Source organism: Triticum aestivum, chromosome 4B, assembly GCF_018294505.1.
Source record: "Triticum aestivum cultivar Chinese Spring chromosome 4B, IWGSC CS RefSeq v2.1, whole genome shotgun sequence".
Classification (NCBI taxonomy): Eukaryota; Viridiplantae; Streptophyta; class Magnoliopsida; order Poales; family Poaceae; genus Triticum; species Triticum aestivum.
In genome coordinates, this window is record NC_057804.1 from 469,537,373 (window position 1) to 469,554,683 (window position 17,311).

Consider the following 17,311-nt stretch of genomic DNA (forward strand, 5'->3'; position numbering starts at 1 on the left):
ATGATGCGGTATGATGGGATGGTATCCTCCTTTGAATAAATTGAGTGACTCGACTTGGCACATGTCCACGCATGTAGTTGAATCAAATCAACATAGCCTTCATGATATTTATGTTCATGGTGGATTATATCCTACTCATGCTTGTATCTGGTGTGAATTAATTTTAATGCATGATTACGATTGTTGTCGCTCTCTCAATTGGTCGCTTCCCAGTCTTTTGCTAGCCTTCACCAGTACTAAGCGGGAATGCTGCTTGTGCATCCAAACTCCTTAAACCCCAAAGTTGTTCCATATGAGTCCACAATACCTTCCTATATGCGGTATCTACCTGCCGTTCCAAGTAAATTTGTATGTGCCAAACTCCAAACCTTCAAATGAAATTCTCTTTTGTATGCTCGAACAGCTCATGTTACAACTAGGGATGCCTATATCTTCCATGCTAGGTGGGTTATTCTCACGAGGAGTGGACTCCGCTCCTCATTCATGAGAAAGGGCCGGTAACCGGGATGCCCAATCCCATGATCCAAGAAGATCAAAGCAAATCAAAATAATTAAACAAAACTCCCCTAGGGCTGTTGTATGTTGGAGGCACTCGTTGTTTCGAGCAAGCCATGGATTGATGCTTGTTGGTGGTTGGGGGAGTATAAACCTTTACCATTCTGTTTGGGAACTGCCTATAATGCATGTAGTATGGAAGATACAGCCATCTCATAGTTGTTGTGTTGACAGTGAAAGTATGCCGCTCAAAATGTAATTCAATCTCTATTTTAAAATCGAGCTCTGGCACCTCTACAAATCCCTGCTTCCGTCTACGAAGGGCCTATCTATTTACTTTTTATGTTGAGTCATCATCCTTCTTATTAAAAGCACCCGCTGGAGAGCACACTGTCATTTGCATTCATTATTATTGGTTTATATTGGGTATGACTTGACTGGATCTCTTTTACCATGAATTACAATGTTTAGTCAGTCCTTGATCTTTAAAGGTGCTCTGCATTTATGTTTTGCGGTCTCAGAAAGGGCTAGCGGGATACCATTTTTGTTATATCATATTATGATTATTTTGAGAAAGTGTTGTCATCTGAGTTTTATTATTATGACTCGCTAGCTGATTATACTATTGATATGAGTAATTGTGAGACCTATGTGTTATTCTGAGTATGGTTAGTTCATAATATTTGCTGAAACTTGAATGCTGGCTTTTCATGTTTACAACAACAAGAGCAAACAGAGTTTGTAAAAGTTTTTCTTTATCACTTTCAGTTTATCAACTGAATTGCTTGAGGAAAAGCAAAGGTTTAAGCTTGGGGAAGTTGATACGTCTCCAACGTATCTACTTTTCCAAACACTTTTGCCCTTGTTTTGGACTCTAACTTGCATGATTTGAATGAAACTAACCCGGACTGATGTTGTTTTCAGCAGAATTGCCATGATGTTCTTTTATGTGTAGAAAAGAAAAGTTCTCGGAATGTCCTGGAAATCCACGGAGGTACTTTTCAGAATTAATAAGAATTTTTGGTGAAAGAATCAAGGCCAGGGGGCCCACGGGCTGTCCACGAGATAGGGGTGCGCCCCCCCTAGGGCGCGCCCTCCTATCTCGTGGGCCCCCTGGACCTCCTCTGACCTCAACTCCAACTCCACATATACCGTCTTGGGGAGAAAAAAATCAAGGAGAAAGTTTCATCGCGTTTCATGACACAGAGCCGCCGCCAAGCCCTAATCTCTCTCGGGAGGGCTGATCTGGAGTCCGTTCGGGGCTCCGGAGAGGGGGATTCGTCGTCGTCGTCATCATCAACCATCCTCCATCACCAATTTCATGATGCTCACCACCATGCGTGAGTAATTCCATCATAGGCTTGCTGGACGGTGATGGGTTGGATGAGATTTACCATGTAATCAAGTTAGTTTTGTTAGGGTTTGATCCCCAGTATCCACTATGTTCTGAGATTGATGTTGCTATGACTTTGCTATGCTTAATGCTTGTCACTAGGGCCCGAGTGCCATGATTTCAGATCTGGACCTATTATGTTTTCATGAATATATGTGTGTTCTTGATCCTATCTTGCAAGTCTATAGTCACCTATTATGTGTTATGATCCGAAAACCCCAAAGTGACAATAATCGCGATACTTCTCAGTGATGACCGTAGTTTGAGGAGTTCATGTATTCACTATGTGTTAATGCTTTGGTCCGGTTCTCTATTAAAAGGAGGCCTTAATATCCCTTAGTTTCTGTAAGGACCCCGCTGCCACGGGAGGGTAGGACAAAAGATGTCATGCAAGTTCTTTTCCATAAGCACGTATGACTATTTACGGAATACATGCCTACATTACATTGATGAATTGGAGCTAGTTCTATATCACCCTATGTTATAACTATTGCATGAGGAATCGCATCCGGCATAATTATCCATCACTGATCCATTGCCTATGAGCTTTTCACATATTGTTCTTCACTTATTTACTTTTCTGTTGCTACTATTACAACTACTACAAAAACCCAAAAACATTTACCTTTACTGTTGCTACTGTTACTATTATTATCATACCACTCTTGCTACTAAATACTTTGCTACAGATATTAAATTATCCAGGTGTGGTTGAATTGACAACTCAACTGCTAATACTCAAGAATATTCTTTGGCTCCCCTTGTGTCAAATCAATAAATTTGGGTTGTATTTCACCCTCGAAAGTTGTTGCGATCCCCTACACTTGTGGGTTACCAACCGCTGTCCAGTGATCCACTCCTGGATTACTTTGGTACCTCCCTGCTAAACTTACAGCAAGGCACATATCAAATCTGGTACACATCATAGCATACATGATAGAACCTATGGTTGAGGCACAGGGAATGACTTTCATTTTCTCTCTATCTTCTGCAGTGGTCGGGCATTGAGTCTGACTCAACTTCACACCTTGTAATACAGGCAAGAACCCTTTCTTTGACTGATCCATTTTGAACTTCTTCAAAACTTTATCAAGGTATGTGCTTTGTGGAAGTCCTGTCAAGCATTTTGATATATCTCTATAGATCTAGATGCCCAATATATAAGCAGCTTCACCGAGGTCTTTCATTGAAAAACTTTTATTCAAGTATTGATACGTCTCCAACGTATCTATAATTTATGAAGTATTCATGTTGTTATATTATCATTCTTGGATGTTTTATAATCATTTTATAGCAAGTTTATATCATTTTTTGGGACTAACCTATTGACCCAGTGCCCAGTGCCAGTTGTTGTTTTTTGCTTGTTTTTTGACGTCGCTGGAAATCAATATCAAACGGAGTCCAAACACCGTGAAACTTTTTCTGGATTTTTTATGGACCATAGGACATCCAATGGGCAAGAACAGCACCTAGGGGGCCGAGGGGGGCACAACCCACCAGGGCACGCTTGGGCCCCCGGGCGCGCCCTGGTGGGTTGTGCCCACCTCGGTGGCCTCCCGCACCCCCTCTTCGCCCTATAAATTGTCAAATATTCCAAAAACCCTTGCGGAGACCCTAGATCGGAAGTTCCACCGCCGCAAGGCTCTGTAGCCACCGAAAACCAATCGGGAGCCCGTTCCGGCATCCTGCCGGAGGGGGAGATCATCACCGGTGGCCATCTTCATCATCCCGACGGCCACCATGATGAGGAGGGAGTAGTCCACCCTCGGGGCTGAGGGTTTGTACTGGTAGATATGTGTTTAATCTCTCTCTCTCTCTCGTGATCTTGAGATGTCACAATCTTGATGTATCATGGCTTTCTTAACATAGATGGATCATATGATGTTTCTCCCCTCTCTACTCTTGTTGTGATGAATTGAATCTTTACCCTTTGAAGGTTTGTCTTGTCGGATTGAATGTTCAGATCTGAGAACACATGATGTATGTCTTGCAGTATGAATACTTGAGGTGACAATGGGGTATCATATTGATTCACATGATGTATGTTATGGCACTCAACTTGCGGATTCCCGAGGTGACATTGGGGTAATCTATGCATAGGGGTTGATGCACATTTTTATTATCTTTTCTCTGATAGAAACTTTGGGGTCTCCTTGTAGTTCTTTGTGTGGATTGAATATTATGATCATGAAGTTGTTTGATGCATATCGTAGAATTAACTCACCGTACTTGTGATGACATTGGAGTATCTAGGTCACATTAGAGTTGGTTGATGTGTGTCATATGTTGTTATTTTAGTACGAACTCTTGGTTAGATTGATCGGAAAGAATAGCTTTGTGTTATTTTAGTACGAACTCTAGGATAGATTAATCGAAAAGAATAGCTTTGAGGTGGTTTCGTACCCTACGAACAATTTCTATCTTTTGTTCTCCGCTAATAGGAACTCGGGAGTGATTCTTTATTGCACTTTGAGGGATAATCATATGATCCAACTATGTTAGCACTGTTGAGAGATTGCGCTAGTGAATGTATGCACCCTAGGCCTCATTTTCGAGCATTGCAATACCGTTTGTGCTTACTTTTGTTACTTGCTACCTTGCTGTTTTTTATTCAGATTATAAAAATATATTTCTACCATCCATATTACATTTTTATCACCATCTCTTCGCCGAACTAGTGCACCTATGCAATTTGCCATTGTATTGGGTGTGTTGGGGACACAAGAGATTTCTTGTATTTGGTTGTAGGGTTGTTTGAGAGAGACCATCTTCATCCTACGCCTCCCACGGATTGATAAACCTTAGGTCACCCACTTGAGGGAAAATTGCTACTATCCTACAAAACTCTGCGCTTGGAGGCCCAACACGAGTCTACAATAATAAACTTGCGTAGTAGACATCAAGTATCCTTGTATGCTATCCAGAAATTCTATATCATTTCCAATCAACAATATGTCATCCACATATAATATTAGAAATGCTACAGAGCTCCCACTCACTTTCTTGTAAATACAGGCTTCTCCAAAAGTCTGTATAAAACCATATGCTTTGATCACATCAAAGCGTATATTCCAACTCCGAGATGCTTGCACCAGTCCATAAATGGATCGCTGGAGCTTGCACACTGTTAGCACCTTTAGGATCGACAAAACCTTCTGGTTGCATCATATACAACTCTTCTTTAAGAAATCCATTAGGGAATGCAGTTTTGACGTCCATTTGCCAGATTTCAAAATCATAAAATGCGGCAATTGCTAACATGATTCGGACAAACTTAAGCATCGCTACGAGCGAGAAAGTCTCATCATAGTCAACTCCTTGAACTTTTCGAAAACCTTTTGAGACAAGTCTAGCTTTATAGACAGTAACATTACCATCAGCGCTAGTCTTCTTCTTGAAGATCCATTCATTCTTTATTGGTCGCCGATCATCGGGCAAATCCACCAAAGTCCACACTTTGTTCTCATACATGGATCTTATCTCAGATTTCATGGCCTCAAGCCATTTATCGAAATCTAGTCTCATCATAGCTTCTTCATAGTTCGTAGGTTCGTCATGGTCAAGAAACATGACTTCCAGAACAGGATTGCCGTACCACTCTGGTGCAGATCATGCTCTGGTTGACCTATGAGGTTCAGTAGTAACTTGATATGAAGGTTCATGATCATCATCATTAGTCTCCTCTCCAGTTGCTGTAGGCATCACGGGAACGGATTTCTCGGATGAGCTACTTTCTAAATTGAGAGAAGGTTCAATTACCTCATCAAGTTCTACTTTCCTCCCACTCACTTCTTTCAAGAGAAACTCCTTATCTAGAAAGGTTCCATTCTTGGCAACAAAGATCTTGCCTTCGGATCTATGGTAGAAGGTGTACCCAATTGTTTCCTTAGGGTATCCTATGAAGACGCACTTCTCTGATTTGGGTTCGAGCTTATCAGTCTGAAGCCTTTTGACATAAGCATCGCATCCCCAAACTTTAAGAAATGACAACTTAGGTTTATTGCCAAACCACAGTTCATACGGTGTCATCTCAACGAATTTTGCCGGTGCCCTGTTTAACGTGAATGCAGCAGTCTCTAATGCATAACCCCAAAACGATAGTGGTACATCAGTAAGAGACATCATAGATTGCACCATATCTAATAAAGTATGGTTACGACATTCGGACACACCATTACGCTGTGGTGTTCCAGGTGGCGTGAGTTGTGAAACTATTCCACATTGTTTTAAATGAAGGCCAAACTCATAACTAAAATATTCCTCCGCGATCAGATTGTAGAAACTTTATTTTCTTGTTACGCTGATTTTCCACTTCACTCTGAAATTCTTTGAACTTTTCAAATGTTTCAGACTTGTGTTTCATTAAGTAGATATACCCATATCTGCTCAAATCATATGTGAAGGTCAGAAAATAACGATATCCTCCGCGAGCCTCAACACTCATCAGACCACATACATCGGTATGTATTGTTTCCAATAAGTCATTGGCTCGTTCCATTGTCCCGGAGAAGGGAGTTTTAGTCATCTTGCCCATGAGGCATGGTTCGCAAGTATCAAATGATTCATAATCAAGTGATTCCAAAAGTCCATCTGCATGGAGTTTCTTCATGTGCTTTACATCAATATGACCTAAACGGCAGTGCCACAAATATGTTGCACTATCATTATCAACTTTGCATCTTTTGGCATCAATATTATGAATATGTGTATCACCATGATCGAGATTCAATAGAAATAGACCACTCTTCAAGGGTGCATGACCATTCAAGATATTACTCGTATAAATAGAACAATTTTTATTCTATGATTTAAATGAATAACCGTCTCGCACTAAACAAGATCCAGATATAATGTTCATGCTCAATGCTGGCACCAAATAACAAGTATTTAGGTCTAAAACTAATCCCGAAGGTAGATGTAGAGGCACCGTGCCGACGGCGATCACATTGACCTTGGAACAATTTCCGACGTGCATCGTCACCTCGTCCTTAGCCAATCTTCGTTTAATCTGTAGTCCCTATTTCGAGTTATAAATACGAGCAACCAAACTAGCATCAAATACACAGGCACTACTACGAGACTTAGTAAGGTATACATCAATAACTTGTATATCAAATATACCTTTGTTCACTTTGCCATCCTTCTTATCCACCAAATACTTAGGGCAGTTCCGCTTCTAGTGACCAGTCCCTTTGCAGTAGAAGCACTCAGTTTCAAGCTTGGGTCCAGTTTTGGATTTCTTCCCGGGAGTGGCAACTTTCTTGCCATTCTTCTTGAAGTTCCCCTTCTTTCCTTTGCCCTTTTTCTTGAAACTAGTGGTCTTGTTAACCATCAACACTTGATGCTCCTTCTTGATTTCTACCTTCGCAGCTTGGAGCATTGCGAAGAGCTCGGGAATAGTCTTTTACATCCCTTGCATATTATAGTTCATCACGAAGCCTTTGTAGCTTGGTGGCAGTGATTGAAGAACTCTATCAATGACACAATAATCTGAAAGATTAACTCCGAGCTGAGTCAAGTGATTATGATATCCGGACATTATGAGTATGTGTTCATTGACAGAACTGTTCTCCTCCATCTTGCAGCTATTGAACTTGTTGGAGACTTCATATCTCTCAACTTGGGCATTTGCTTGAAATATTAACTTCAACTCCTAGAACATCTCATATGGTCCATGACGTTCAAAACGTCCTTGAAGTCCCGATTCTAAGCCGTAAAGCATGGCACACTAACCTGTCGAGTAGTCATTAGATCGAGCTTGCCAGACGTCTCCTGTAGCAGGCCTTTCACCTAGCGGTGCATCAAGGACATAATTCTTCTGTGCAGCAATGAGGATAATCCTCAAGTTACGGACCCAGTCCGTCTAGTTTCTACCATCATCTTTCAACTTAGCTTTCTCTAGGAATGCATTAAAATTCAAGGGAACGGTAGCACGGGCCATTGATCTACAACATAAGATATGCAAAAACTATTAGGACTAAGTTCATGATAAATTAAGTTCAATAAATCATATTACTTAAGAACTCCCACTTAGATAGACATCCCTCAAGTCATCTAAATGATACGTGATCCAAATCAACTAAACCATGTCTGATCATCACGTGAGATGGAGTAGTCATCAATGGTCAACATCTCTATGTTGATCACATCTACTATATGATTCATGTTCGACCTTTCGGTCTCCAGTGTTCCGAGGCCATGTTTGTACATGCTAGGCTCGTCAAGTTTAACCCGAGTATTCCGCATGTGCAAAACTGGCTTGCACCCGTAGTATGTGAACGTAGAGCCTATCACACCAGATCATCACGTGGTGTCTCAGCACGAAGAACTTTTATAATGGTGCATACTCGGGGAGAACACTTATACCTTGAAATTTAGTTAAGGGATCATCTTATAATGCCGCCGCCGTACTAAGCAAAATAAGATGCATAAAGATAAACATCACATGCAATCAAAATATGTGACATGATATGGGCATCATCATCTTGTGTTTTGATCTCCATCTCCAAAGAAACGTCATGATCTCCATCGTCACCGGCTTGACACCTTGATCTCCATCATAGCGTCGTGGTCGTCTTGCCAACTATTGCTTCTACAACTATCGCTACTGCTTAGTGATACAGTAAAGCAATTACATGGCGTTTGTATTTCATACAATAAAGCGACAACCATAAGGCTCCTGCCAGTTGCCGATAACTTTTACAAAACATGATCGGCCTATATGGGGGCGCACCAGCCCCTTGTGGGCTGGTCTGCCCCTCTCTTGGCCCAATAAGGCCCATATCTTTGTCGGGGTGCCCGGAACCCCTTTCAAGTGACCCGATACGTACCCGGTACCCCCGGGACACTTCCGGTGTCTGAATACTATCGCCCTATATATCAATCTTTACCTCTCAACCATTTGAAGACTCCTCGTCATGTCTGTGATCTCATCCGGGACTCCGAACAACATTCGGTCACCAAATCACATAACTCATATAATACAAAATCGGCATCGAATGTTAAGCGTGCGGACCCTATGGGTTCGAGAACTATGTAGACATGAATGAGACACCTCTCCGGTCAATAACCAATATAGGAACCTGGATGCTCATATTGGCTCCCACATATTCTACGAAGATCTTTATCGGTCGAACCGTTATGACAACATAGGTTATTCCTTTGTCATCGGTATGTTACTTGACCAAGATTCGATCATCGCTATCTTCATACCTAGTTCAATCTCGTTATCGGCAAGTCTCTTTACTTGTTCCGTAATGCATCGTCCTGCAACTAACTCATTAGTCACTTTGCTTGCAAGGCTTCTTATGATGTGCATTATCGAGAGGGCCTAGAGATACCTCTCCGATACTCAGAGTGACAAATCCTAATCTCGATTTATGCCAACCCAACAAACTCCTTCGGAGATACCTGTAGATCATCTTTGTAATCACATAGTTACGTTGTGACATTTGATAGCACACATGGCGTTCCTCCGGTATCCGGGAGTTGCATAATCTCATAGTCGGAGGAATATGTATTTGACATGAAGAAAGCAATAGCAATAAAACTTAACGATCATTATGTTAAGCCAACGGACGGGTCTTGTCAATCACATCATTCTCTAATGATGTGATCCCGTTCATCAAATGACAACATATGTCTATGGTTAGGAAACTTAATCGTCTTTGATTAACGAGCTAGTCTAGTAGAGGCTTACTAGGGACATGGTGTTTTGTCTATGTATCCACACATGTATCAAGTTTCCGGTTAATACAGTTGTAGCATGAATAATAAATATTTATCATGAAATAAGAAAATATAAAATAACAACTTTATTATTGCCTCTAGGGCGTATTTCCTTCACATGCATTAGAGACGACGTAGCACGGCAGCAGCCCACTTGTGGCCGACAGGCCAAGTAGTTCAGCAGCAACCTGCAGGTAGCCACTTCACTGCCTCTTCTGGCTACTCAGCCCACACGCACGAGAGACTACGCGGGCATGAAACAGTCAGTTCTCCACCAGAGCCAAACAAGGCGGCGGTGCGGCTCTCTGTGTCGATGGTGAGCCAGACGAGGAGAGCTCTACGAAGCCGCCGGCACCGGACCCGGACGAGATGGAGACAGTGGGCAAGCCGTGCAGTACCATGCCCGCCACCGTCGGTGGGTATGAGCGACGGGATGCTGCAGGATATTCGGAAGTTCCAATCTGGAACCTCATCTCCTTGCATACAATTCAATCTGATTGATTTCATTTGCCTAAGGTCCTGTTGTCATATATACAATCTGAAATAGCTGTCCTGGCCGGATAATTTCATTATCCTTGTCATATGTACAATTCGACTTTCATTTTGTCATTGTCATGATACTGCAAAAAAAAACTTATGTTTGGATTTAGAGAGATATAACTTCTGATTGTATTGCCGTGAACCAATTGGCTCCTCTGTTAGGGTGATTTTTTTAACACCCAATGTTAAATTCCTGGATCCGCCATTGTCCGTGGGCAACCATTTAGATTAGGTATTAATTATACCTCCAAAACCGGACTAGCACCACTTAGTTGATGTAAATGTAATGAAATTCGTCATGTTTATATGAAAATCCGGCATTTTTATATGAAATCCGTCAACTTTATATGAAATCCGGCTATGTTTGCACGAATTTGGGTCAGTTGGTTCAGGTTGTTGTCAAAATGTATGCGGCTATGATTGGATGGCGTCCTTCCACGTCCGTGTCCGCGGATTGTTCTCCTCTCTCCATGGACAGATGCAGGAGTAAACTTACGGGTCGCCGTTGAAGATGCCCTAAGGCGGTTGCGCAAGTACCTGCACTACAAGGATAAACTACTCATTGTAGTACGCACAAGATATATAGTTTGGACAAGTGTACTGATTCCCATTGAGGCCGGCTGGCTGCGGTCATCGATCGCATAGTTGAGGTCGGCGGCACGCAAGGTTACAGAGCAAGCTTCCCGTTTTCCTGGAGGTTGCATCTAGCAGTTTCCCCATGATATACGACTTAAAGATAAGTAACTGATAACCTTTTTGTGAGCGAAAATTAATGTTGATCGCTCGGACACATTATATTTGCGCAAGTCCAGGCGCAGCTAAGCGCAGCAATAGTCAAAATACGCGAGACTTCTAAAGTAATGTCGGTAGTACAACTTTACCACAATTCACTCTTCAGTTATACTGTAATGTTCACATGTAAAAACAGCTCAGGAGTGTCCGCAAAAAAGAGAGAGAGAGAGTAAAAACAGCTCAGGCCCATGTACTAATGCACTAGCTTGTGTGGTTATCCAACCATGTAATCGTGGATGGAGTGTGCTCAATTTTCTCCTGGTTTTCCGTTTATTAATTGGGGAATTCTTTTCTGTTTAATTAATCGACGAGGCAATTTTTTTTGCCTTCGTTTAAAAAAGAAAAGTTAAAATGTGCCGTAATATTCTTTTTAGATAGCTCACCGCTCCATATATATGCAACCATATACGATAGATATATCTTGTGCTAGCTTTCGACACGAGACGTTTGTGAATATCCTAGTGCACGCATACGGAGGTGGATCGACGCGTTTTCTTTCCTTCCTCCACACTCGAATGCATATATGCAATTTTTTTAGGAGAATATATATGCAGATTAAATGAGATCCTTACATATAGCCAGCCATCACGAGTTTCTTCCATCTTTGGCTTGGCGCTGGTCAATAGTTTTTGGTCGGTTAAAACTGATAATATAGTTGGCAGTATTTAACGTCTGGTGCTAGAGATATAGGTCGGCGTTGCGCGTGACGCGGCGGCGATTCTCGCGATCGTTTCATGCATGCACTGGGTCTGGGTCGGTTATGGAAACTGCGAGGGAGAGAACCGGGAAACTCCTGCGCAGCGCCGGCCGCGACGGGCGCGTGACGCGGGGCCGCCACCGGAATGGCGCTTGTCCGTTTTTGGTTAAACATCTTGTAACGGACGATTAATCGATGCCTTCCAAAGAAACAAAACGGATGATGATGATGCATGATAATAATAAAGCCCCAAAAGCGCGTGGTATTGATTAGGATAGGAAGGACGGTTGTTTTTGTACGTACAGTTATGCGTACGTACGTACGTATGCACTTACATACTTGTGGCGCACTGATCGAGGACACGTACACGGCACATCGATCGTAACTTGAGCGCGCACTTTCTTTCTGGACATGCATGTAATTGTTATTGTACCACTACACACATATGAGTAATATATATCTTCAACTCAAAAAAGAAAAAGAAATGAGTACTAATATATAGCTGGACTTTTACGTTAATCTAACCGTCCATCGGTTTCAAAGTTCATGTAATCATCACTCACTCGCCATGCCCGATCATTCCCGGTGCAGAGTAAGTAGGTTATCCAAAAATCGATTGATCCGTCGCTGTTCTTCGGAAAGGGAAAGAAGAAAAACTAATCCAAATCCAAATGCATATGCGCTGCTTTCCCGATCGAGCCGAGCCTCGGTCGAACGATCAGATCACTGGTCACGCTACATATATAGACAGACGTAGCCAGATGTAGACATGGGTAATGCTGAATGCATGCACAGTGCGCGGTGCGTGGTGCCGCCTCCGATATCGATCGTGCATGAAGTGAAAAGTCTTTGACCGCAACGTCAAGCCGGCCGCGGCTACGAGCCGATGGCAAGTGAAGTGCAGTCAGTAGCCATAGCTAAGTAGCCCGATCGATCACCTACCCATAAACAAAAGGGGCAGCGCGCAATACGTAGCGTATGGAGGGGAAGAATGTCATGTTAGGCTCACGTGGGGAGACTATGCACTGATGCATCCATCTCGAACTAGCGTCCACTGTAGCGGTGGTGGAATGTGCTTGAGAGAGACCCCTCAGGAGAGGAGCCAGCCGGGCGATCGATCGTGCAGTGGATGTTTGAGACAATTAATTCGGGAGAGACTTTTTTTCCATCTGTACGAACCAACATAGGAGTGTATGTGAGTGAGTGCATGTGTGTTTGTGTGACGGATAGATGCACCGTTGGGTGCAAATTTGGGCGAGAGGGGGACTGTGGTGCGGTTCCCTCTTTGGCTCGCCCCTCTCTCGCATACATATGCAGCATGTTTGCTTCACGCAATCTTCTAGCCCTTAAGAGAGCGAAAGAGCAGAAAGAGAAGTGTGTAGAGAGGGAAAGAGTGGTACCAGCTGCTGCTCGATCGCTAGGCTTCCATGCCGTGGCTTTAAAGTCTCATCAATACCACAAAAACAAAAACTACACATACACATACACATATATGTTAGTCCAGCAGTAGGACGAGTAGGGAAAGTGTGCGTATATGAGATATGCATGAGAGAGAAACCGAAAAAAAGAAAATCGGGGTGGAACTGTAACCCCCCATGACCTTCCACCAATAGGACAAACACCAAAAGGAGGCAGGGATTTCCATATATTACGCGTTTGCCCCTCCCCCCTCCGCGTCTACTATATTGGCAGCCTGCCTCCCTCCCCATTCGACCCTCTTCTCCTCTCGCCCTCTCTCTCTCTCTCTCTCTCTCTCTCTATCTCTCTCCATACTTACCAACACCGGCGAGCGAGGGCACTTGTTTTATCCTATAACTAGCAAGTGCCTAGAGGAGCAGCAGATATAAGGGGAGAGGGCCGATTAAAAGCTCTCGCGACCGATCGATCTAGCACAGCAATGAGCTCGGGCGGCGGCAGCAGCACGCTTGGCGGCTGCGGCGGGCCGAGCGGGAGCGGCAGCGGCAGCGGAGGGGTAGGAGGAGGGGGCCTTGGTGGCGGCGGCGGCGGGCCGTGCGGCGCGTGCAAGTTCCTCCGGCGCAAGTGCGTGAGCGAGTGCATCTTCGCGCCCTACTTCGACTCGGAGCAAGGCGCGGCGCACTTCGCGGCGGTGCACAAGGTGTTCGGCGCCAGCAACGTGTCCAAGCTGCTCCTCCAGATCCCCGCGCACAAGCGCCTCGACGCCGTCGTCACCATCTGCTACGAGGCCCAGGCCCGCCTCCGCGACCCCGTTTACGGCTGCGTCGCCCACATCTTCGTGCTCCAGCAGCAGGTATACATGCATCCATCCATCCATCATATACCCATGGATCGAGTTAAATCTCCATGTTGATCGATCATCCTGCATGCCTCTTTGGATTATGGGAGGGGAAAACCCAGTAGGCGCCATGCACAGCACAGCACAGCACAGCTAGCGCCGCCTCGAATCGCCAGCTTGCTGGCTGCATGCCATGCGTATGGATCTGGATCTTTTCCGGGGAGGGTAGTATTCCGGCGGCGCGAGTAGGCCGCGTTTCTTCTTTCTGGAGAAGAAAGGTAAGTCTACTTTGGGAGGAAATTAACACGGCGAAGCCAAGCAACGGCAGTGCGAAAAGGGGCACGCCAAGCGCTAAACCGGGAGACTGCTTCCCCAGCTGGACTCTGCGATGAATGATATGCGCGCGCGCACGACGTCTCATCCGTCGCGTCCGCGGGGCCGTCCGATCCTGCCCACCCGCAGATCGTACACACGCCCGTCACGCCACGTCCATGCCCACGCGCGCATATATGTTAGTACCCCGTCTCGGTCTCTGGGGTTTGAACAGGCCAAGGAGTCCTTGGTTCTCGATCTGAACCCCATGAAAAGAAAGCCCTAGCACCGATCTCTAGTTCTGGAAGTTCTAACCGCCCCTTCTCTTTTGTTTCTAGTGCAAATCTTTTGATCTTCGTTGCAAATCATGTCGTTGCATGCATGCATGTGGTTCTATCTGTTCATGTGTAGGAGCATAATGGTGTGACTGGTTTGAAGCTTGTACTAATGCATGAATGTATGTATGTGTCATGTCGTGCTACCATTCTCCAGGTGGTGAATCTCCAGGCCGAGCTGACCTACCTGCAGACCCACCTGGCCACCCTGGAGCTGCCGTCGCCGCCGCTGCCGGCCGCGCCGCAAATGCCGATGGCGATGCCGGCCCAGTTCTCCATCTCGGACCTGCCGTCCACGACCAACATTCCGACCACCATCGACCTGTCCGCGCTCTTCGAACCGCCGGCGCAACCGCAGTGGGCGGTCCAGCAGCATCACCAGCACCAGCTCCGCCAGCATCCGTCATACGGCGCCATGGCGCACAGGGGCGGCTCCAGCATGGCGGAGGGATCAGCGGCCAGCGGCAGCGGCAGCGGTGAGCTGCAGACGCTGGCACGGGAGCTCCTGGACCGCCACGGCCGGTCCGGCGTGAAGCCCGAGCTGCAGCCACCACCGCCGCCGCATCCAAGATGATCTCAATCCTCCCTCCAAGCCGCGCGCGTGGTCCATGGCCAGAGAGCGATCAAGGCGCAACCGTGCAAAGAGATCGAGTTCGTGATCGCAGGTGACATGGCAGCAGAAGAGTTGGCGCGCGGCAACAACGAGAGGGATTATTGGGATTGGTGACGGAGGGATGATGGCGAGCAGCGTGGTTCGAGTAGGTAGAAGAGAAGCATTGGCCGGTTTTCGCGTATCCACCTTGTTGTTAACCAGGGGTGCAAGGACGCCCCACTTGCTCCATATTCTACATTTGATTTGGCTTTTCCTCCAACAGAGGACGATCGCTCCGTCCATGGATCGATCGGGTCCGTAGTCAGTAGAAGGGTAGTAGTTTGACATGGCTAGCAGTGTTACTTTGGGCCACCGGCCGGACGTTCCATTAATTGCAAGATTTTTAAGAAGCTTCTATTCCTGGCTACCATACACATCCCTCTCGCTGTTGATCACGCTGGCCGGCGATGCTTAATTCTAGCAGCTGTTTCGACGCATTTATGGCCTTCTCTAAATTGGTTTTGCAGCTTCAGATCGACTCGACTGTGAGTTCATTTTATTTTTATTTTCGAACGAGTGAGAGACAAGTCGGGCACTCACTATCGATCGCTCGTGTATTTGTTTATTTGTTGTTGCGACGGCCAGCGGCGGTGCTGTGACGCAACAGTGCTCTGAAGTCACTTCCCGCGTGGAGTTATGAACAGCTCATCAGCTCTCTGGATAGGGGACATGTGGCTACATGATCGGGCCCACGCTTGAGTAGATGAGAGGGAAAAGGAATATGGTTTTGGTCAGTCTGTTTGTCAGGGATGGATCGATCCAGCCTGCTTTGACTATGACCATTGTTATGTGTTGTCCGCCGCTGTTGCATCTAGGTATACGTATGCCATGCCCCCCGTATCGTGGTGTCGGTTGGAAAGTGAAATTTGAGCAAATCAATTTAAACATGGATCATGATTCTTAACTGTTGAAACGTGATATCCTTGTATTTATTTCCGACTGATTCTCCTCTTATCTCTAGCCTTGTATAGATTGATCTCTAGAGATATTGTAGAGTTAGTTGGCTTGTCACGCAAGACACCTCTTGTATATAATGTAACAGACTCCGATGCAATACAATTGAGTTGCATCCTATAATCTTCTACATGATATCAGTTTTACCGTGATCCTATCGCTTCCGCAACCCGTCGCCGCCGCGCCTAGCCCTAGCCGCCGCCGCGCCAACTCCTCCTGCCGCCGCCGCCGCGCCTAGCCCTAGCCGCCGCCGCGCCCACTCCTCCTGCCGCCGCCGCCGCGCCTAGCACTCGCCGCCGCCGCAGCCTCTACTCCCGCCGCACCCTCTCCTCCTGCCGCCACCTCTCCCTCCCAAAACCCTAATCGCCGCCACCGCTCCTCTGTACCTCCTGTAGCCGCCGCCGCTCTACCCCTCTCACCCAAAAACCCCAACCATCTCCATGGCCAAACCCTCTGCCTCCGACGCCGGCTCCTTCTCTGGCACCACGTTCGCCTCCGATCGCCTCAACGAGATCCACATCAAGGACCATGTTCCGGTCATCCTCGACCTCGACTCGCCGTCCTACAACGCATGGCACACGTACTTTGCGCTATTGTTCCGCTCCTACCGTCTCATCGAGCACGTTGGCGGGAGCGTCGACTACACCGACATGAAGGACGACGACGAGTGGCTCGCTGTGGACGCCTGCATCGTCAAGTGGCTCTTCCTCACCATCTCTCCCGGCCTCTTCAACATGGTGAACTCCCGCGATCCGTCGGCGTACACCATGCAGCAAAACGATCCGTCGGCTGTGCGATCTCTTCCTCGACAATCAACTCCAACGCCGCGTCTTCCTCCAAGGTGATTTTTTCACCATGCAGCAAAACGATCTTTCGATCGACGAGTACTGCACGCGGATGAAGGTTCTTCAGACGAACTCCGCGATGTCGGCATGAACATCGACGACTCCGTCCTCCTCACCAACCTTCTTCGCGGCCTCCACCCCGACCTCGGCCAGTCCGCCGCCAACCTCTCCCTCCTCACGCCGACGTACGCCAAGGCGGTCACGTACCTTCGCATGGAGGAAAAGCGCCTTCGTCACGCGGCGCGGCAAGCTCCTCTCGCCGCCCTCCACGCCAGCACCACCAAGGGCATCCCCGCCCTCCCGCAGCCTCCTCG

The 17,311-nt window shown here is 46.2% G+C and overlaps 1 protein-coding gene across 1 annotated transcript; it reads left to right on the forward strand.

Moving 5' to 3' along the window:
* Nucleotides 1–13,160: 13,160 nt before the first annotated feature.
* Nucleotides 13,161–15,553, forward strand: LOC123095000 (LOB domain-containing protein 30). The gene is made up of 2 exons (XM_044516838.1): nt 13,161–13,914; nt 14,704–15,553. Exons 1-2 carry the CDS (start codon nt 13,543–13,545, stop codon nt 15,118–15,120), a joined length of 789 nt encoding a protein of 262 aa, XP_044372773.1. The 5' UTR covers nt 13,161–13,542; the 3' UTR covers nt 15,121–15,553.
* The last annotated feature ends 1,758 nt before the right edge of the window (nt 15,554–17,311 follow it).

Coding starts and splice junctions, on each gene's coding strand:
- LOC123095000 (XM_044516838.1), top strand. CDS start 13,543: ATGAGCTCGGGCGGCGGCAGCAGCACGCTTGGCGGCTGCGGCGGGCCG. Junction 13,915..14,703: donor TCTTCGTGCTCCAGCAGCAG/GTATACATGCAT, acceptor ACCATTCTCCAG/GTGGTGAATCTCCAGGCCGA.